This window comes from Paramormyrops kingsleyae, chromosome 1 (genome assembly GCF_048594095.1).
Source record: "Paramormyrops kingsleyae isolate MSU_618 chromosome 1, PKINGS_0.4, whole genome shotgun sequence".
Lineage (NCBI taxonomy): Eukaryota > Metazoa > Chordata > Actinopteri > Osteoglossiformes > Mormyridae > Paramormyrops > Paramormyrops kingsleyae.
In genome coordinates, this window is record NC_132797.1 from 19,624,815 (window position 1) to 19,647,833 (window position 23,019).

Consider the following 23,019-nt stretch of genomic DNA (forward strand, 5'->3'; position numbering starts at 1 on the left):
TGAACCTGACTTCAACATGGCAGATATTCCATCTCCTCACCTTGCAGTAGAAGTAGCGGCTAACAGCTTCTTGGGACCATGGCTGGTGGTAAAACTCTGCCCTCCTCTCCTCCTCTGGGTTCCCCACCACGTCCGTCATCACCTGCAACCAGTCACAGGCCAACCTGAGTGGCTCTGATAGGTCTATACACTATGCCCCCTTCTGGATGACATCCAGACATCACAGCCTTGGTTCTGATAGGCCTTTTATGAATAGTATCGCCTCCTGCTTCACCTGAACTGTTTGTACCTTGAGGTCCCTGCTCTGGGACTTCAGCCACTCCTGGATGTAGCCTTTTGGGTCCTTGGAGAAGCTGAGCATGAAGTCCCTCTGGATCTTGAGCTGACTGATGGACTCAATGGTCTCATGAATCTGGGGAAAAAGTCACTGGGAGTCACCTTTCAGTGGGTTCAAGCAATCAATCAGATAAAAAAAAAAACTAGCTACAGTAATAACTGAGGCAGAGCTGGCAGCGCTTATGTATGGTAATCGGTAAATCAGAATACTATAGATCAGAAAAAAAGCCTCACATTAAAGTCAGATTCAGAAAAATAAGGAGAATTTCATGTTGAGCTGTATGATTGGTTTGGAGCGGCAGAATAGGAATATGTTGTAAGCAAACTATATGAAAGTAAAACTACACAAAATATGATCACTAAAAATGTATGGTACTGCATAGATGGCCCTGTAACAAAATGTCTGTGACAGTATTTGTCAACCACTGGGCCACGGATCGCAGTGAAACCCAGTTTGGTCCCTAATGGGCCACCAAACGGATGTGAACCCGATCGTTTACTGAGGGGATAGGGCTGGCCGATATATAATCTTATAGTCATATAAAATTTAAACGATAAGATTATGAGAAATGTTGATAAACTGTCAATAAGGAACATTGCTTGATAGTGCACAGCAGCTTATCGCATCACAAAAACAAATGCAATTCCAACCAATCATGTGGTAGTCTTTTAAGAACTGACAACCTATGCCCAACAAACACACAGTAAGGTCGGTTGACTTAGCAGAGGATGTCACACGCTACTGTTTTGGTCATGGAAGAGATAGGTGCTCCCGCAGAGGAATTTTCGAGTGTCGGTGAAGACAGGGACAGCTCAGAGACACAACATCTTTTAAAAAGGAGATATTGTGGATGAACAAGGGAAAAGAACGTTGATGGTGACGTGGTTCTTTTGGAGCTTAAAAGTCTAAGAGATGCAGTGAACTGGTGCAGTGAACTCTGAAACTAAACTGGAAATACTGTGAACATTTCACCACTTGAAGCATTTCCCATTCAGTTGAATGTACAAAGTGCAAGGGCTTACAGTGACATAAACCTGTAAATAGGGTTTCCCCTTTTAATCTGATGAAATATGGGACACTCTGTATTAAAATGGGATACAGCATACAGCAAGGGATGGGTGAGAACTCTATCAGCAATGTCAAACCCATTCCCTGGAATGAGCAGTGAGGCAGTCAGAGAGAATACCTACAGTAGCAGCAATGCCGTACTGTTGGCATTTTCTAGTGTTATGCGCTATGACAAAAAAGTTTATTTCTGTGCGATTTATTTATTAAAATTAGTTTTCAGTTTCAGTCCATTTCATTTGTTGCGTTTTGTCATATTCTGCATCTGTTTAAAGTCAATCGTAAAGGAATTCAAAGCAAAAACTGAGCCCTGAAGTAAAGAATCAGAATAAGTATTAATTTTGGGTGATATGAAAAAAAAATGATCGTGATAAAATACGCTGCCATATTCCCCGCTCTATGAGGGCACCTCAGGTTAGAAAAATTTACCCTGGGCTGCCAAAATGACGAATGATGAGCTGGGCTGTGTGATTGGAAAGGTTGAGACACTATGCTAACTTTGTCCTGCACCATATTTTGTATCATTGCATAGAATTGACTGGCTTAATCTCAATCCCCCAAGGCCTGTGATTAGTTCACCTTATTGTCCAATGAGGCGATTTCCTGCTGATTGGCTGTGGAAAGCAGGAAGCTACTCATCTGGCCCTTCAAGGGGTCCTCCACCTCTACGTCGATGTCGTAACATGCCGTTTTCTTCTGGTCATTGGGATCCACACTGTGAAGACAGGGAGTGCCAATTTAGGAAGCAGTGCTAATGTAATAAATTCTGGGGGCGGTGTGTGGTTCGGTTGGTTAGGACGCTGTGCCTGTGATCGCAAAGTCGCAGGCTCCAATCTTACAGTCGGCAGAGTGATTTAACCGTTGGGCCCTTGAGCAAAGCCTTCACCCCCAATTGATTTAGGAACCGTTTAACCTTGCTTTCTCACGAAAGGTAGGTTACTTTGGAAAAAAGATTATAATTTAGGGCACCCCGCTTTGCCTCTGAAGTCATTAATAAATTATATGTATGATATTTAGCCATAGAGACAGATGATAGGAGATAATGTGAGAATCCTGAAAGTCCGGCCCTAGGCTCACCTGATGACGTGGTTGATGACGATTGGGTCAGGGGGGAGCAGCAGGTTGGTGAGGCGCTGGGGGATCTCCGAGAACTTTAGCCGGGGGCAGTCAAAGATCTGAGAAAGAAAAGGAAGAAGGCTTTGGTCAGTTCGGCCTTCCTGAGATGCTTTTCATCTGGTATAACAAAGCGCTACTCCTGTATTCCTGAGATTCAAATTTCTTAAATTAATATTATTGAAAAAATCAGACCAATTGATCTTGCATAAAGAAACAGGATAGTTTGTACGGCAGCGAGGACCATGGCAGGAGGACAACGGGACTGTGCATTCACAAGCGAGCGGCGACCTGGGGCTCATTCACAAGCGAGCGGCGACCTGGGGCTCATTACTTGCTGAAAGTACTTGTCGCAGTTGATGTACTCCTTGTCGTGGGCGTCCTGCAGCTTGTTGGTCTTGACGTACTGCCAGAGCGCTTGGATGATGACCGAGCGGGTCTGGGTGTGGATGCCCAGAAGGCGTGCCAAGCGAGGGTCCAGCTTGAACTGAGGGGGCTGATTAGAGCACAGTAATGACCACATGTAACCGCGGCTTCAATCCATAGTAATATTTCGTCACCAATGCAGCCTGTTTCCCCTAATTAACTCTAAATTTGGTAGTTTAAGCCATAGAAATGGTTTACTGACACACCCCTGTGTAGTGACCACATGGTAACTGGCCTGCTTTTTAAAGTTTTGGTATATTAAAAAAAAAATAAAAAACAACAGAAGGCATGGGTACCATTCAAAACATTCTACTTGTATAGTGCTATACATAAAGATTGAACTATCAAGTACTATTATTTGTATGTTCAAAGGGTCTATTATCTGTGACTGGATGTACTGGATGTACCTATAAAGGAATCCAGGTACCAAATAAGCCACCTACAAACACCCAGGCGTACAGACTGATCTGTAAGTCCTGACGGACTGTTCTGCAGCTGTACCTGAACTTTTCCATATAATAATTTTAAATGGAGCCAAATGAATCCCAGAAGTCAGTCTTCACAACAGCTTGCAGTGTGAGTGCTATTTTAGTTTATTAAAAAAAATACAGTTTAACTTTTTATTTTGAAAAACTCCCACAGCACTGAAGGGCACTGCTTTAGCTTCCAGGGAGTGTCCGCGAACTTGGAACTGCATTGTGTGTGGAGCATAATTCTGCTGGGAAAATACTCCCTGGTCCCTGACCACTGAGTTTCTTGGCTACAGAACTATACTCTTTTATATTATACAGCATAATACTCTGTAAATTACTCCTTTGTGTACAACATATGTAACCTCACCACTGAAGATATTAAAAGCACATAGATAAAATGGCTAAATATTTCAGTTAAATCTTATTAATTATAAAAATATAAGGACCATTCACCATCATCACTCCATAGTACTGCAGATAAAGCGAAGCAGCGACTGCAAATGACAAAAGGTGTTTTGGCGCCCCCACCTGGTAGTCGAGCATCAGCAGCAGGGTGCAGCGCACACTCACATCTCCAGGCCTCTTGACCTGGAAGCCGTCCGTCTCCTGAGTGGTGGGGGTGCGGTGCCACTGCCGGGGACACAGACAGACAGAAATCGTCTAGCAGGCAGGAAGGTGGCCGGAGTCTCAGGAGAGGTCCTGCTGCAGGAGCCTCAGGGACTGAACCACACATGAGTCACTCTAGTAAAATATGAGGAATCTAAGTCACTTTGGCAGAGCAGAATGACAATATTAATAATCACTGACACCATCTGTCCTCCAAAGACTGTTACTCCTTTACAAGCCATTTCCCTGTTCTCAGCCATCTGCAAAAGAGGTCTTCTTCGCCACAAAAACGTCAAGTATTTCTCTAGAAGGCTGTTTCCCACTCACATCAACTTCTTCTAGTCATTAAGAATGACATTTTCCCCCAACATTATATATAAGTTCCCTGAGGAAACTCCATTAATTTAAGAAAGTTATCTGGCTAGTGTATTTTGGTCAGTCTTTCAGGAGTGTACGAGACGTACACAAAACACCAAAGTAAGCCACAGTCTGAACACATGGCCTTGACAGAGAAATGGAGGTCTTTAAAACCGAAGTCTCGGTTTTCAGGACCTGAGTGCTGCCAAACTAAGGAACGGTGAGGAAGCTGAAGACAGTGAAGTTTTCTGGACAGCTGTGCTGAGCCATCCAGAAGGACCGCATCGAGCATGATGTTTTTCATTCTAGTGGTGTCTTAGCATTCTACACCGGGTGTTTTGAGGTGAAATGAGATAACATATGAGGACACGCCGTTCACTTATTTTTACGACTGTGCTTTCTGTTCCCAGGAGAAAAGATACGCCATGTTTCTGCTGTGCTCTAACAATAGGGTAACGTTACTAAAACGTTTTGTTTGGGGTTGGGGGAATGTTACATATTGCTTAAGCTCCCTGATCTCCCTCATAGCAGCAAAATCCATCCTTTTTACTCAATAAATTTGGAATAAAATCTACAATTCCATTTCTCAGAGTCAGTCCTTTAACATTCCCAACTACATGATCATCAGATGACCAAAAAAAGAGGATCTGAATCCCTTATTTGTCATCAACAAAAAGTACAAGGAATTTGATTTGGTGGTTACACGAGTATACAATTTACACAAACAGTCATGACTAAAACACACAAACCAATAAATAGAATTAATAAAAATGTAGATTAAGAAAATGTGCTATTAATGAATAAAAGAGACAAGCTGTGGGGTACAAACAGTGAAAATTACAGTATAGCAGCATTAACATATAATGGGTAGAGTAATAGAACAAATTCACAAGAACACAACAGGGACAGAGGGATAGTTTTAAATAACAGAGGGATGTGTCCTCACTTCCACCAGGTGGTTGTCAGGTCCATACAGGTCCTTATCCAGCTCAATCACCAGGCTCTTAAAGAAGGAGGAGAACTTCCGCTTCTGTTTACCAGGCTAAGAAAAGGAGGGGGGGGAGGGGAGACAATCAAGCTACATGTAAGCATCAAAGCTACACCCAATTACTCTGGATATTCCACACCAACCCTGGAAGGCAATAAATCCACAACATTAACATCAGTCATGACTCAGATAATCCAAATTATGAGGTAAATCTGAATATTACAACCGTTATTGGAAACGGCCGCAATGACTCTTTATCAGCCACAACTTTGACGTCACTGTTTCGTATTACGGTTGTTACTGAGAAAGAAGCCTGTTAGGTAATTCAGTTAATCTACCATGACAACAAATGCTGACTTATGCCGGTTAGGCGAGAGGAACAGGACTGAGCCTGTGCGGCTGGCGCAGGGTGGCAACCTGGTGCCAGGTTTAGAGCCAATCTTGAATAAGGAAGCCTAACTGCAGCTATGGAAAGAGCTCCTGCACTGCACAAGACATGGAGCAACTGCTTGAAAAGTCAGAAGATACTCAACTTCACACATTGACATCTGCTACACATGATCACCATTAGGCTCAAAGATAAAAGCTTACAGACCCTTAAGTCTTTGGTGGCTTTTAGCAGCCATAAAGTGACGGGTGCACCTCAATGACCTTATAGGTAGAAGACAGAAGGCGTAAAAGTTTTAATGCCAAATTGCCTGTTTACTAAAAGCTTGTAAGAGTTTCTAGTCAGAAAATACACAGATTAGCTTTTCCCCCAGACAATGTTATTTCAGGGCCTTGCAGAGGCACATTAATTCAACTTCTTTTCCCAACAGCCAAACAAACGAAAAAACACAATGTGAAATCATTGTGGTCTGCGCTGAGCAAGCAGCGGCTTCCTCCTCAAAGCGCTGCCAATCTTCTCCGTGGGTTTGGATGATTAAACTCGACCTCAGCTTTCACCGGGGCGCCTCTCAGTGGCCAAGAGAGCAGGCCACAAGTGTTTTTGAAACATCTAATTTTATCTGCAACGCTTTTGGCCGAGCTGGGTTGCATACGGTTTCATGTGACTCTCGAGCGAGAATGGGTTTTTCTAGTCAGATAAAGAGAGACAAGCAGCTTCGACACCAAATCAAAATAGTGGATACTTCAGAAGAGAGACAAGAAACTGAAGTAGATTCAAGGGAGATATAGAGAGGTTCATAGTGGCACAGTCTTGTTTGACCATGATGGTGCTTACAGAAGTCACTGCTCTGGTCACCATCTTGAAAGAGGACTGTATGAATCGAAATCAGAATCAGAATCAGTAGGTTTTCATTATCCTGAAGGAAATATTGTTAGACTGCACATTACACAACCATGCAACAAGACAAAAATAGACAGTACACAGAACCGAATGCAACAATCTCTGTATAAGAATAAATAAGTACGACATTGAGAGATGATAAATATGCAGGTGGGTGATTATGGCGATAATTATTGCACTTGAAAGATAAAAATACTGAAACTGATACTGATAAGAAAATGTCTTGTTGTACATAAAATTGCACATGTCCTGGCTGACTGATTTACTGATTGTACAGTCTTATAACTGTCGGAAGGCATGATTTCTGCAGGCATTCTGCGTATTTTATGTTGATCAGTCTGCTCAGCAACTTCCCAGACACACCATCCTGACGACATCTGATCAGACAGTCCGTGATCCATTCTGGTAGGGGAGCTTCCACCTTCAAGCAGGACTGGCTGGATGACATTGAAGGAGTTGGAGAAATAAACATGATCTTCACAGAACCTCCTGACTTGTCGAGGTGGGAGTAGGTACAGTGTACCAGGTAGACAATGGCATCATGTACACCAATCTGGGCCTCGTAGGCGAACTGACGTGGCAACTCAACGAGGGGGTGGAGTATCTCAAGGACTAGTCTCTTGAAGGTCTTCATGCAGTGTGAGGTCAATGTCACTGGTCTGTAATCAAATGGAGCACTGGAACATGTCGTCTTAGGCACAGGAACCAGACAGGATGTTTTCCACAGTGTTGGAACCTTCTTCAAATGGAGGCACAGTTTAAAAATGCTCTGTAAACTCGACAGAACTGGGAGGTTGAGGTCCTGAGCACACTGGGACTGATGCCATCAGGACTTGCTGCTTTTCCTGAGCGGAGTCTGCACAGTTCTTTCTTCACTTGGTCCTTGGAGATATTGGGACAGCAAGAGGTGGAAGCAGGTATAGAATGGGAAAGAGGATGGGTAAAGTAGGATGATGGGGGAAGGCGACTCTCAGCCATGACGATTCAGCGGAGTTGGGCAGTCAAAGCTGTTGAAGAGCAGTATCCACAGTGCCCTCTATCACCAGCTTGTGCACTTGTAGCTGCTGATAGACTTTGTGGTCCTCCATACCTCTCTGATGTTGTCCTGCTGGAGCTTCTGTTCCAACTTCCTCCTGCTTCTGTTCAAACTTCCTCAGTTCCTTGCTGAACTTGACTGATAGCGCTCTGTCTACCCTCTCTGTCACACAACCTGAACACTTTCTCCTTCTCAATCAGGAGGGCCTTGATGTCTTTGGTGACCCAGGGCTTATTATTGGGGAAGCAGAGTACCCAAAGCGGTCCTGCAGAGCTGCGCTGCTCTCCACTGACTACCTCCTTACACACTCTGTATAGTAACAGGTTGAATCTCCACCATTTGTTTGTGTTGTGGGTGGAGGTACACTAGGTTGTAGTCTGATCCCCTGAGGTGTGGAAGGGCAGTAGATCTGTGTGCCTCTTTGACATGGCATGCTGTCATGTATTATGCCAGTGGTTTCCAAATTATTTCTGCCAGGCCTCCTTTCTGCAAGTATGATATTTGTGCCCCAACCATTTTCCACTAATGAGCAACTACAATCAACACTAACTAAAGATATTACTTATGATTGTATCAGTGTCAAACTGTCACTTCCTGACATTTTTGTCTCATTTTTGTTAGTTGACATAAATGTCAGTACATTTTGTCATCGATTTTGGCCTGATATATTAACGTTTGTCTCGTTTTCGACATAAAAAGTCTGTGTTGACGATTTTCGTCATAGTTTTCGTCTACGAAATTAACATTAGTTTAACCACTGGGACACGCCCGGAGGTAAATTTGCACCCGCCTAGGGGGCATGCCCCCAGTTTGTATTATGGGGTGCCAGTTTAATGGTCAGCCTACCGAATATAGCATCTTAAGGGCCTCAAGTGAGGTGCTGGTTGAAATGAAGACTTGGGATACGATATAAAAAGGGCAGCCCCCAAAGTAGCATAAGGTTTAAGAAAAGTATGAGCAAAAGGAGACAGCCTAAATATGACAGAGAGCTCACAAATTAACATGGTAAACACAAGAAAGGATAAAAAACAAACAAATAAACTCACATCATCTAGCAGTTTGCCCTCTACTCGCAGTTCCCATGATGCAATGCTGCCATCAGAGTCTTCTGCATCAGGCTTGGCCGGGTTGAAAGTGTTGGAGATGTACAGCCTCAGCTTACGTTTTTGCTGCAGATAAAAGCAGACAACATGTGGGATGCTGAAGGCAGAAGTTCTTGTTTTCTGTACAGCACGGTTTTAATATTTTGTATCTAGTAGGAGCCCGAACATTATATCAAAAAATAAATAAGAAACAATTCACCGTTCCGGATGTCTTTTTGATAATTGCTATTCAGCACACTAGCATACTACTACCCAGATATATTTTGGTAGGTATGCTGGTTGTATGTGGGGTCATTGGTGTGAACATGCTATGGTCTTTATCTAGTCCTCTGCAGCTTCCTCTCTCTTCTTCTCTCCCAGGGAGCCATATTTAATGAGGTTCTCATGAAAAGTCACACCCAGCCTTTTCAAGTCATGATTGTTGATACCCCATGAGGCCACATAAGGTTTCTGGGGCTCTCCATACCCGATTTGATTAGATTTTGTTGGCTGTGTAAGGATGACCTATAAAAAAAACCCTGTTCAAGCTGAGAACCAATGGCAGGCTAAAGGTGTCTTTAATACATGACAGTTGCTGGTTGGTCCACTGAGACTAATAGTCAGGTTTACCTTCATTGGTCTCTTCAGGGCCTCCTGAATGTCCACTCGCTTCCTCATGATGGTTTGGTCTAGTTTGCGCTCGAAAGCCAGTAGGTCCATGTAGGCCTGGGATTCTGGGACCAGCTCGCGGATCTGGCAGGACAAACAAAGACACGCAGCTGAAGCAGCCGCAACAGACCCCGACCTTCACAATATCCCTGCAACAGAACATCAGGTACCCCATAGCTTTTTGGAGTGGCCCACTGCCTAAACGTGACGGTTGAGACTAAGCTTCGCTAAGGGCACCACTGCATGCTTATTTCCACAACTGTCCCATCTAACAATCACAAATTTATGTACCAGGTGCTTTTGTCCCTAGCGATGAACGGTCCCTAGCAATGAATGGTCCCTTCCAGTCACAAACACTGCATCCTAACCAGCTGAGACACATGCTGCCCTCATAATATACTGTGTGTCCCATAATATACTGACCTATTCCATAATACAGTGACCACATAATGACAGGCTTCTTACCTGATATAAGCAGACCTGGTCTCTGTGGCCTGATCATGCTCTCTTAGGTAACGGGCACACATCTGAACACCGTGAACAGGTAAGGCGAGCTCCACCCAGCACCCCCAGAAGCTGCTGAACACCACCACATACCCTGGGCTGCCCACCTTGCCTTATACAGCCCAGATAAGAAGTCAGCCTGACTGGGTCCTGCTTATCGTGACCTCAGGGGTGACCCCTATTCTCTATTCTATGTTTCAGACAGAGACCGCAAAGGACGGTGTCCTTCTCAAAGTTAATCCCAGGTGTTAGGTCTGGCCAGCAGGGAAACCGGCCCGAAACAGGCACAGGGACACGATGTCATTGAACACAAGTCCCGCTCACTCCCCAACACGCATTGTGCGCACAGCTTGGATCTGTCATACAGCAACAATGGGAGCTCTTGGCTCTGGAGTGTTTGATATAATATAGGCGCTCTCTACGAATCAGACACACTTATCGCTACAGTGGCTCCCGCAAACCTAAATAGTCTCTCATCCCTCCATCCGCTTATCCATAGAGGGTCACAAAGAGCCTGGCGCCTATCCCAGGGAAGCACAGGGCACAGCCGAAAATAACGATTTAAATGTTTTCCTGGTGGTCACACAATCTGGAAGCTTCCGGAATTAACTTCCCAAGCACTGGGGATGAAGCGCCCATTTGCATTTTCGGCAGGCACCCCTGTCGGCCCCTTGATGCTTTTTAAATCTCGTCACACACTCTGCAATCCCCCCCCCCCCTATCACACACCCACCCCCCCGCCGCCTTGCCTGCCCCTGTAATCCAACTGAAACACCCTTCCATAAAAAGCTGCGAAATATCCACCTCATTAACAAACAGACAGATGAACAAACAAACAAACATAAACAAACAGTGACAAATGACAAAAATAAATGGACTCACCCTCTGAGGGAGAATCTTGTCTGCCATTTTCCTTCTCTTGGCACTGCGGTGGGGGGGGGAAAGATAGAAAGAAAATAAAAAAAACAGAGCATGTTACTATGGTGACAGATAGCAGAGTTACACAGGCCATCTGCTAAATTGCTGGGACACATCCAGTTACTGTTGCCAGCTGTTTGTGAGTAACTGGGGGAGGCGGGGCCTGCGTCTCTGATTCGAGGAGAGGGGGTGAGGCGTCAGGTGGTCGACCTGCGCTGTCAGGAGGCAGAGTCGTGCCATCACGCCACAGCCAGCTCGTTCCCCCTTCAGCACCAGCTTTCTCTGCCTTGAAGGGTTTTCTCCTGATCCGTTGTGCCTGCTGGTGCCTAATTCCTCCCCACAAATCCTATTTTCCAGAGGCTCTCCAGTGTTACCAGCTTTGTAAAATGGTCATCATTCACCATTGTTTGTCCCGTATCATACATTCTGACAATTTAGCCAGAATCACTTGTCCAGAGCTGGAAAACATTCCCCCGATGCAGAAAAAACCTCATCAATAACCATGTCACGGCTCCTGTGTTCTGAAACTGGAAGCCCCCCTCCCCCCCACCCCTGACCCAAAAACAGTGGTCATTTAGTAATAATGAACACCAGCTTCTCCCTGTACAAAAGACTCACTGACCACTTAGCAATACACAAATAATACAACGAGTAAGTATGCTATTTTGTGTTTATAATGCGTCGTTTGAATTTTCATGCACTTTGCACAAAAACTCTGGAATGTGGCAGTTTAAACTGTTAGATCTTTCTTCGTAGGAAACACGTCCACATGAAGCGTACGCTTATGAAAAAGCTAAGCGCTCTGGCCAAGGCACAAATCAATAAGCTGTAGGTAAACACACACACAGGAAGTTACACGCTATCGTGCGTAACCTCAACGTCTCTGGTTTTACCATTTCCCAGAGATCCACCAGGAACACAAAGGTAGAAGGGTTTTCGTAAGGCTAACATGAACAGAGGTGCCAATTTCAGGTCCAGAAATTAACATACCAGACCAAGATTTTGTTTCAACCAACCAGTTGAGTACTCTGTCACTGTGACTCTTTATGCTCAACTGGTTGGTTGAAAGTAAATCATGGTCTGGATTTTTACTTTCTGGACCTGAAATTGCCACCTGTGAACATGAAATGTACCAAAAGCCAACCCGTATCCACAGCTGTAGCTCCAGTTAAGAGATAAAATCTCAACAAGTCATCTGTGAAGTGCAGTAATGAAAGAAGAGAGATAATGGTCCGGGAATCCCTCCGGACTGTCAGAGATCTGTCTGCCTGACAGTGGATTATGCAGCCAAGGACAACCTGAATAATAAACAAAGAAGCTTTTGACCGTTATTGTTAGGTGACACATCAGTCACTGTGATATTGCAGGTTCACTCTCCAGGTGCCATATATAATGAGGTCCGTGTGGAACATCTGGATTCACCGGCACGTTTGCCTGGGCTTTGCTCACTGCTTGCACCCGCCCCCCTACCTCCACATGTGTATGAATGTTTGATGAAATTAGATGAGGTCTGTGCTGGTGCGATGATAATGGAGGTTGAAATGCCGGACTGTTAACTGAACAGCAAATCACATCTTTGGTAGGGGCTGGAGCAAACAGCAGTGCTACAACAATGCAACATGAGGCGGTCGCACACCTCTCGGCTTGGGGGTTTGAATCTCACCTCTGCGGCGCATGTGTGCTCATGCGATTTCCTCCCACAGTCAAAGACATGCGGGTAATATAACTACTACCTCTAAAATGGTCACATAAATAACGTAATGGTATAAAATGATAATGGATCCTCTCGTGAGTGGTGTGAGAACAAAGGGGCGAATTTCAAACGACACGCAGCTCGCATGGAAATACGAAGCCGCATTTCATGCACGGTGGCTGAGCTGCGCCATGCGGCCAAGAGCACCACACCAGCTGGACACTGCTTTGTTTTTTGGGGGGGGGGGGGGGCGTGCACTGAAGGCCCCTCCTACACAGACAGAGTGCCCTTGGTGTTCTCTGGCTTGTACTGTGCAGGGATAACAGTCAGGCATTAGAATCAACTGCTCATGAGATAACAATAAAAAAAAAGAGACAGAGGAATTGAATGGAGAAATACATCTGCAGGCTTCTGCAGCATTATATTCCCAGTTCATTCATAAGCATGGCGTCTGCACTGGCCTGCGGGACTTTCTAACACCTCCACAGAGGTCCTGTGACAGGAGCCTTTGATACAGTACTGAGCACCACTCTGTGAAAGGTGGGATTTATAAAGACATGCTGAAATGTGACAGTTCTCCCACGAAAGGTATCCACGTGAAGCCTGAAGAGATTTCACACAAGGAGATTGGTCTGCAGTGGACAACGACGCAGACAACTGTCAGCTGCGAAGTTAAATGTCACCAGGAAGTTATTTATTCCAGAAATCCTTCAGAAGTCAGGATAGCCCAATAAACTGAGTTATTTACGACTTCTCCTGTATTAGAGAAGATAGGGTGCAAGTCAGCTTGACCCTTAAAGCAGGAACCCAGTAAAAATAAGCTGTAGTCTGTGATAGCCATACAGCCCCATATAGACTATTCACTTTGGTGGGTTGATGCCCTCAGCCAATCAAAATATCAAACCTCAAGGTTAATGGGACAAGGACGAATCACAGGAGGCAGGTCACACAGTTGACTTGTGGCCATAAACCTGCAGGGTTTCTGTTATTTTTTTCCGTAATTGTTTCCTCGAAGATGCATCATGTGATTTGAAGGTGAGAACAGCAGCACAGCTACTGTCAGCTGGTGCCCATGGTGAGACCCCCAATCCCCCAAAAGTTCTCTGCTGTTACCGCTCCACTGACAGCAGAAAAAAGCCTCTTCTGTGTACCGTCAAATGGCATGTTCACCTCGAAGCTACCCAGTTGGTCTGGGAGTCCAAAGTATGACAGAACTTGAATCGAGCTTTTGGTTCTGGCACTTGAATATCTTCTCCTACCTTTTTAATTTTTTCTACTCCAGCTCCAGCTAATATAGTTTGCCCACGGAGCTCATCTTGTCATTGCATAGATGGTTTACAGAGAGGTCATTTGCCTACCTACAAAATCCAAAAATGCTTAAAAATCACATTATTTAAGCATTTAAAGTTACTCCGTGTGTGACACCAAAATGTCCTCTTTTGTTAACATACTGCTGACAGTTTTAGTAAATGTCAGCTCTTTCATCTATCTGACAACTTTCTGAGGAACCCAGATTTGACGTCCTCTATGACATCATGAAAGTACTGTGGCCTTCACAGGATTACTGAATGATCTAGCACCTCCCCAGTACACTCCAGGAGACAGACACCTCAAGGTGTTCATATCCCGCCCTCGCAGGAAGGGGAAAGCCAGGCAACAGTGTGAAACGTTCTCAGTTCTATAGGTCGGTATGGAACTATATGGTCCCACCGTTTCTCTGGTGCAGAGTAACAGGGGCCAGTGACAGCTGTCAGAGTCTGCTAACAAATGGTCACATTTCACAGCTGAGTGGGTTAACAATAACACATATGGCGCTCCTCTCCCACCAGCAGCTACACTAACAATGATGGCTCTGTGGCCATTTCACACAAAGAAGGATTTTGCTTCCAGTGGGGGAAACAGTTGCTAAAAGGCTCCTGCTAAACTCAAGGCTTAACTAACTTCTAGCTTGCAGAGGATCATTCCTGTTTACGGGGGCTGTCTAATACCAGTCATATCAGCTGCTTTCCAGTCCGAAAGCTGTGCTATATTTACCTTCACACCCTGCTTGGGGAGCATGCATAACCCATACAAACGCTCACCTTAACTCATGGTCAAAGGCGCAAACAACTACCCTCATTTTTCGAAAGAAAAAAAAAAACAGCCACATCACAATGTTGATTCCATACCTTCAGGGTTCGTAAACTGTCATGCAAAAGTAGACCAATACTACGGAGTCCCACTGTGACAAATCTCGAAATTATCCACACAACTTTTACTACATTAATGTCGCATTCAATCGGTTGTTTCGAGGGGTGAGATTAATTTTCGCTGCATTTTCCAATGAGACAAAAACATTATTTTGTGAAAGAAACTTAGGCAGCAGATATAGAAGCAAGTCTTTCTGAGCTCCTCTGTAACGAATCTGAGCGCCACATGTTATAATTTTTGCCCCTTCTTCTTGGCAGATCCTCTTTGGTCTATTCTTCGGGGCCGATTTGCTTGCCGGTCTGCAATTTCCAAGCCTTTTCACAGATCCTCAATAGGATTCAAGTTGGGATTTTGCTGGTCCATTCAAGGACATTCACTTTCGTTTTCTTAAGCTAACCCATTGTGACTCTGGCCTTGCACTTCGGATCACTGTTCTCCTGAATGGGGAGAAATCCTGCCCCCCTTTTTTCAGCAGACAGGCACTGGCTTTTTGTCTGCCGTTTACATGTACTTTGCTCTTTTTCTTTATCCACTAATGCTAAAACTCTCCCTCCGCCTCCTCCTGAATCACGGTGCTGCCACCGCAGGCAACTGACTCCACGACTGGGTCAAAGGACCTGTCAGCAGCGCGGCAAACCCAACCTTTGGCGTTAGTGCCAAAAAGGTCCACGTTCACGCTTGTCTGAAAACAGCGCTGTGGAGCGCAGCATCACGAAGTCCATGTAGCCTTCGAGGGCAAGGGTATTCCTAAGTAATGAATTCCCCACTTTGCCGTAGGAGGTGGTTTTGAGGAGTGTGTTGGACTGATGTACCCCTAATGCATCCAACTCAGGCTGTGAAATATCTGGCTCTTTCACAGCCCCCTTTGTCTTCCCGGTACCGTCACGCACACGATGTAGCCTTGGGGTGCGTCCTGCCCGGCCTCTCGCTGCCCAACACAATGATCACTGGTACAAAGGTAGAGCCACACTAGAAGGGCTTAAACGAATTTTAAAAGAGTGAAAGTTTTTGAACGGCCCTGCCAAGGTGCAGACATGAATCCTGCTGAGAATCGATAAAAAAAAGGCCTGCGCATAAAACCCTTTAGCGTCGCTTATGCAAATCCACCAGGGATAATGGCCGGGAGGAGTGGGCTGCGTGTCGAGGTGCCACAGGCTTCCTTGGATGCTGGTAAATCACTGCCAAGGGTCCTTCCAGGAGATTCAGGGTTCAGGGGTCTGAGCACTTATTGAAGCACTATACATCTATTTCCCAAAAGTGGATTGTGGGAGGAAAGCGGAACATCTGGAGAAAATGCAAGTTGACATGTGGAGAACTCTACACACACAGGACCGGAGGCAGCAAGCAAACCCACAAGCCTGGAGCTGTGACTGTATAGCACCACCCACTGAACCGTTGTGCTACCTCATAGTAAACCTATTTTTATTTTTTGTTTTGTTAACTTATAGGAGACACCATCAAAACTGAGCTGCGAACGTACATGTGATCACACGCAAGATATTTATAAAAACGAACTTTTCTTTTTTTCCTGCATAACAGAAACATAATCATACAAATTGAAATCTTAAATAGAACCTTGAAAAAAGATAAAAAATTATACGCATCATTTTGCAATATGAAAAAATACAAGCATTGAATACAGGCCCAGTATCTATCCTCTTCGTATAGTCATTTAAAGGGATGAAGTTATTTCAGGTTTGTGCACAGAAACCAACATGTATTAACCTTTAACTTCTACATGGACATGGATCCTTTATGATAGACAATACATTAACAAACCACAGGCACGTCAGGTGAGAACAAGCCACTGACTAGAGTTAGGGGGTGCTGGTGTTGGGGGGGGGGGGGGGGGTGATGTGGGGGTGGGTGGAGGGGTCACTCTGGAAGACTAACATGCAGCAGAATGAGTTCCTACTTTGATCCAAGTGTGGGATCTGATTGGGCATCTCTCATGTCCATCTGCCTCACTGCAATCTCATTGGCTCCGAGGAATCCCACCGGTTTCCTGGGGGTTGATGGGATTTGAAGGTTCTCCGATTAGTGGCAAAAGTGATATGGTGGGGGTCAGAAGGGAGCCCAAATAGCATGTATTTTGGGGGAATAAAGGGAACAGGTCAGCCAGTCTAGTTGGGGACGCAAAAAAATGTCAGCTGACCACACTGCAGTATGTAAACAGTGACTGAGTCTAAGGCAGTAGTGAGATGTTTACGCTAAGATAAAATAACAGGGAAACACCCAGGCTAACTGCTGTGGTGACAGATGAAAGGACAGACAGAACGACAACATCAGACTGACAACCAAAACCAAGGGGTTCCACATCAAGGCACGTTAGCTGGACCAATGAATCCAAGAAATCAGGCTGATGTGTGAGGGACCCACAGTCCCCCACCAGCATTTCAAAATAAAAGCTAGAAAGTGTAACAACTAGAGAAGTGAGAAGATAAACAGGGAGGCATCAAGGAACATGCAGCCCACAGACAGCCCTGCATAGGTACATAAGTAGATTCAAGATGTGAGTCAAAACTAAAAAGACAAAGGCGATAATAAAACAGTGTGTTCCTTGAGACCTGAGTTGATGACCAGAAAAAAATTACAAGTGAGCCTAGAGGCTATCCCAGGAAGCACCGGGTACGAGGAAGGGCATGCCCAGGGTTGGATTCCAGCCCATTACCAGGCACACCCTAACAAAAGGGCAATGCAGAGATCTAGAGTCTAACTGTATGTCTCTGGGCTGCAGGAGGAAATTGGAGTTATCTGGAGGAAGCCCACGCTACACAGGGAGAACATGCAAACTCCACAAAAGCTGGGTGAGAACTGCCAACATCCAACCCTGATGATGTGAGGCCATGGTGTTATAAAAAATGAGAGTGATTCCTGCTGTTTTAAGCAGGTGCATACATGCAGATCTTACCAGAATGGGGCATTGGACACCGTATGGCCATTGTCATGTGAGCACTGCAATCAACCCGACCTGCACCTGTCACCATGCGACACAGCAATCCAAGGCCACTCTTGCTGATGCTCCGAGCGGGAGTGTGAGCATGTGTGTGGGGGTGGGAGGGGGGCACTGGGGTCAGCTGCTGGAGGGTTACTTTATCCAACCCCAGGGGGATGCATCCAGCATAGTTGCTGCCATCGATCGGCTTCTCAGGCGTTGGTTAACATCTTGTTGGGGGGGAGGGGGGTGTTTGTTCAGGGATCGATGGTGCGGCTCCATACCGCAGGACTGGGGGAGGATGAGGACCCCTCAGTTATCCCTTCAATTCTCCACCAGGCCGCTGCGTGTGCTTAGCCAATCACAGCCCTGCCCTGGTCAGTTGAGCCTTTTTACTGCCCACCTTCATTGACCAATAAAAAGTCATTTTCGATTTAATGAATTCCATTAATCTCCATTAAGATTGTTTTTCGGGACTGACTTCAGTGTGGCTGTAAGGAGACTGACTCGACAGGGCTTAAGTGACATTGGGGGAGAGAGGAAAGACAGGAGGAACAGGAGGAACCATTGAGTTAAAGTCTCACACTTAAATAGAACCCGCTGAGACTTGGAGAGCAGGAGGGGGAGGGTGGAGACAAACACACACCGTCTGGATGAGCCAATAGGAAACAGGGGGCGGTTCCAGTCAGACTCACTTGCGGGTCCGGTTCTGTACGGCCTGTTGCTGCTGCTGCTGTGGCTGCTGCTGCTGCTGTGGCTGCTGCTGCTGCTGAACCTGCTGGGATGGAGCCGGTCGCTTCCGGTTGGCCTCCATCACCTGGGTGGGCATGCCGGGCCGGACGGAGGGGTTCCCCCCATATGGGGGGCCGGGGGGGCCCATGGGAGCACCCTGGTGGGGCATGCGGGCTCCAGATGGCATTCCTGGGCGCTGGAGCAAGAGAGGAGGGAGCGTTGATATTCACTCACCCAGAAAACCGCAGGCGTGACACACTGACAGGGTGAATCAGGGCCCAGCACAGGGTCCCTTGGGGCCCCCGGGGGGGGTTGGGTCCCATTCTCCTCATTATTTGGACACATAGTCACCTCACACACCTCCCAGATAAGTGAAGCTCATTAAAGTGTAATGTACAAGCGCTAAACTTGCTGAAATGAATACAGGCACAGCGATTGATTAGAAAGCACGCTTCCCGCAAATTAAATGGTCTGCTGGCCAATCACATCAATGGAATCTGCTTTGAATTTTTTTTTCTTGCACGTGTGCTCACTTTATCCCACTGCAGCCCCCCCCCCCCCCACGCCCACCTGCCAGTTTATGGCGAGGGACAGCTGAGGCACTTCACACCTGTGCCTGTCACTCCTGCAGGCAACAGATGCTGGACCCCCCAACCCCCCTTCCCACCGGTCTGACATTGTAGGGGGGGGGATGTTCCATTACAGTAAATGGTTGTACGCTTGGGGCTCGTGCCGCGATGCCACAGAACAGGAGATGGTCTGGGACACATGGGCGTATGGGGGATGGAGAAGCCGCGCTGGGCGGGATAGGTGGGTGGGCGGGGGGGCAGAGAACCCTTCAGAGTGAGATCAAGGGGGAACTTTCTAGACCTTCCTGGCTTGTGACTTGCTGTGCTACAGTCTGACTGTAGAAAGCCCATACTTTGGGGGGTAGGGGGCAGGTATGCACAGACAAGGCAGCCATTGTAGGGGCCTAATGGAGGTAGGAAGGGAGGACTAACCCTCCCTGGCTATCCATCCATCCATCCATCCATCTGTCCATCCATCCATCCATCCATCCACACACCGGGGGCGATCTACCTGCCCCCACCAGACTACATTAGGAGTCAGGATTAAACCCTGGATGAAACAGAGAGAACATGCCGGAAATGACACTCAAACCCGGAGCTGTAAGGCAAAAACATCTGAGTCACTGAGACGAAATATCACCCAACATGCTTGGCAACAGTAAAAAATACTATTATAACACTTTTAATTTAGATTTTCAGTGATTTGTTTTCTAAACCGATGGACATAATTTACTTTTTTGGAACTTCATACTATATCAGTATGTCGAATTATTAATAAAATCACACCCACCAAATATTTGCATTGCTGCCTTTTGGTAAGAGTTCTATCAGAAAAAAAGCTCGTAATAACTTCGTAAATTGCCCTGGGATTCTGTGCCGCTCTGGATATGGCCCGGTCTGTATTTTTCCTCCCAGCTAATGACAGAGCTGGGAAGCGTGGTGCAGACACTCCTCTCATTAACCACGAGACGGGAGGCGGCCAGAGCATATGGAGGGAATCCATGCCCGTCAGACGGAGGGCGCAATGTCACAGCAAAGGCACTGAGCCCTGGAACCTTCCGGAATGCACAAGCCGCAGGTGAGGTGATTAAAAATGAAGACTCGTAGGGAGAAATAAAAGAGTACCTCTCCGTCCGAATCCGCAGTGGCTTCACGGCAGCCCTGCTTCCTGTGGGCTATCACCCCTGCCACATGGGGGAGCATTCCAGTTGGTGCAAATTCGCAGGGTAATGTGAGCTGAAAGCTGGGTCGACTCGCCAGCTCATACTGGCTGCAGAAAAAAATGTAAATCTGCCAGCCGAAATAAAATTATATTGAATATTTAAGAGAGTGGGGTGGGGGGAGGGGGGACATTGGCTCTTCACCGCCAGTGGATTGAACTGGAATCTAGCAGAACCTAAACAAACCGGGCTGGAAAACGTACGCACATGTGTGACGGGCCAGTACGCCCTTCGGATTGGTTGAACGCGCGGCAGCTTAGGGAGAAGCCAAACCCCCCCCGTAACACAGACATACCCCAAGTGTGACACAAATGTGAGGTGAGCCACTTTACAGGAGGTCATAAGACACGAAGCCCTCACTCGCAAATATGCCCAGATGCAAACACGATTTTCAAGATAATCCTTCCTGAAAATGTTTTCATTTTACAGGCAAATGAGTGACTTCACATATATGTGAAGTTATGTTACTGATGTAGTATGTAACCCTCAATAACAATATCTCTGTCCTGCTAACCAAGGTTTCTTTACAACAGCGAGGGGGCCCCTTGCCCCCCCCTAAGCTGAGCAGGACTGGGCCGAGGCTCTCAGACCCTAGACTGCTCTGTAATGAGAACTGATATAGACAGCTTCTGTGCTCAAACACCGATGACTAATTAACCCTGAAATGTACACACGTTTCCCTCCCTGTCTACACTCCAGTATCTTAACAGCCTTTACAGCCAGACACATTAGAGTAAAGTTCAAATTAAAACTCAGAGCTCTGCCTTGTGACAAAATCTCTCATTCTAAGGAATTCAAGAAAATATTTTTTCAATTAGAGAATACTTTAATGATTTATTGTTTATTGTCTTGATTGTACTGGAGCAAAACGTCAAGTCAAATTCCTTGTAGGTGACACCTTACTTGGCCAATAAAACTCATTCTGATTCTATAGCATCCATCTTCTATAACTATGTGTCACATGCAGGGGCTGGACTCGGTCCCAGGACACACGGGGCCAGGATACCAGGTCACACACTCCGACACACCCGGGTCATTCAGAGCCACCAACATACCCAACACATCTAACTTCAAGTTATTACACTTGCTGGAGGAAACTGGAAAACCCACACAGACAGAAAAATGGAGGCGGGACCAAACCTCGAACCCTGGAGGTGTGAGGCTATAGTGCCTCCCATGGTCTACCGTGTAAATGCACATTAATACGCGTCCGGACAGGGGGCTAATGTTAGGGCCCCAGTAAGAGCTCCAGGCCCCGAGAACAAAGCTACGCACTGTACTGTGTACTTTCCCGCCCCCCCCTTCCCCCACGAGTTGCACTCGTACATGTCAGTCAAGGGGGCTACTCCCCACACACACCCACACTCACCTCCCCCTGCCAACCCCCACAAAGCTCACCAGGGGCCAGATACACGTAAGGCAGCCTATGTCTGACTCCAAACACAAAGGCTTGGTTTCGAAATGAGGCCCCCCCCCCATAAACGGGCTCCCGGTGGGCTCCTAAACCACGGATAATTAGAGAGATTCGACCCCATTACTGAGAGTGGTGCGGCACAGCCACACACCCCGAAGCGTGTCACTGGGGGAGGGGGGTCTCATTGCTGGGGACACCCCTAACAGGCGAACCGTCTGCCTTTTGTCAGAGAGCTCTCCCCTGCCTGACGGCGCCCCCCACATCCCCAGGTGAGCGCGGTAATCAGGTTGGTGATGGGGCTGCAAGGGGGGGGGGGGGGGGGGGGCATATTAGCGGGGGAGGGGGAGCAAGAGACCGAGCACATTTAAATACAGCTTTTCATTACTGCCACATGGAATCAAATGCTGCCCTTGTTCCTCTTCTCGCTTTCCCAGGACACCTGCAGTAAAACCCGCAAAGGTAACAATCACAATGCGCAGCTTTTAGAAACCACACGTGCGACGCACGGCCATTCTCAGTGGTGCGGGAATGTGTGGAGATTAACTGTACAGCAACATCTCCATATTTGGTATAACATGGTCCAGTGGGGATTGCAACCAAGAAACGTGAAATATTGGTGAAATACAGGGTGTGGCACCATAGACGCTGTGCGAATCGAAGGAAATAACAGGCTATCATAGCATAAAATAAACAGGGAATTGCAGTTTTCCCATATGGAGTGGAATATCCATATGTAAACATGGCGTCTCCTTCTATACACCAGCACTGAGCCTCCACTGCCTTTATATCAGACTGAGATAAAGCCTTCACAGGAAGGTGGAAGAGAAGGCGGTGCCTACAGTAAAATGGCAAGGAGAAAGAGGAGGTGCCTACAGTAAAATGGCAAGGAGAAGGAGGAGGTGCATATAGTAAAATGGCAAGGAGAAGGAGGAGGTGCCTACAGTAAAATGGCAAGGAGAAGGTGCCTACAGTAAAATGGCAAGGAGAAGGAGGAGGTGCATACAGTAAAATGGCAAGGAGAATGAGGAGGTGCATACAGTAAAATGAGGAGGAGAAAGTGCATGCACTAAAACTTGGAGATGGAGGAGGAGGAGGACAAGGTGCATATTAAAATGAGGAGGAAGTAAACTAAAATAAGTAGCAGGAGGAGGTGTGTGCCCTAAAATAAGGAGGAGGTGTGTGCCCTAAAATAAGGAGGAGCTGCGTACACTAAAATGAGGTGGAGGTACGTAAGTAAAACGATAAGGAGGAGGTATATGCACTAAAATGAGGAAGAGAAGGTACGTACACAAAAATGCGAAGGAGGTAGATAAGTAAAATAAGCAGGATGAGAAAGAGGTGCATACACAAAAATGTGTCCATTAGGCAAGACCACACAGAGCATGGTATGGTAGCAATGGGTGT

The 23,019-nt window shown here is 46.4% G+C and overlaps 1 protein-coding gene across 2 annotated transcripts in view; it reads right to left on the minus strand.

Moving 5' to 3' along the window:
• The window catches only part of LOC111841559 (SWI/SNF-related matrix-associated actin-dependent regulator of chromatin subfamily D member 3), a 30,621-nt gene that overhangs the window by 3,778 nt on the left and 3,824 nt on the right, over positions 1–23,019 (minus strand). Inside the window, exons 2-13 of one of the 2 annotated variants that reach the window (XM_023807391.2) lie at positions 18,376–18,608; positions 16,661–16,750; positions 10,827–10,869; positions 9,402–9,524; positions 8,736–8,858; positions 5,324–5,419; positions 3,943–4,044; positions 2,850–3,011; positions 2,480–2,577; positions 1,982–2,117; positions 290–412; positions 41–142 (exon numbers count right to left, since the gene is read on the minus strand). In XM_023807391.2, the coding sequence (XP_023663159.1) occupies positions 41–142; positions 290–412; positions 1,982–2,117; positions 2,480–2,577; positions 2,850–3,011; positions 3,943–4,044; positions 5,324–5,419; positions 8,736–8,858; positions 9,402–9,524; positions 10,827–10,869; positions 16,661–16,750; positions 18,376–18,608 (1,431 nt within the window). The remainder of the gene's footprint in view (positions 1–40; positions 143–289; positions 413–1,981; positions 2,118–2,479; positions 2,578–2,849; positions 3,012–3,942; positions 4,045–5,323; positions 5,420–8,735; positions 8,859–9,401; positions 9,525–10,826; positions 10,870–16,660; positions 16,751–18,375; positions 18,609–23,019) is intronic. The other variant, XM_023807392.2, reaches the window with a different exon arrangement.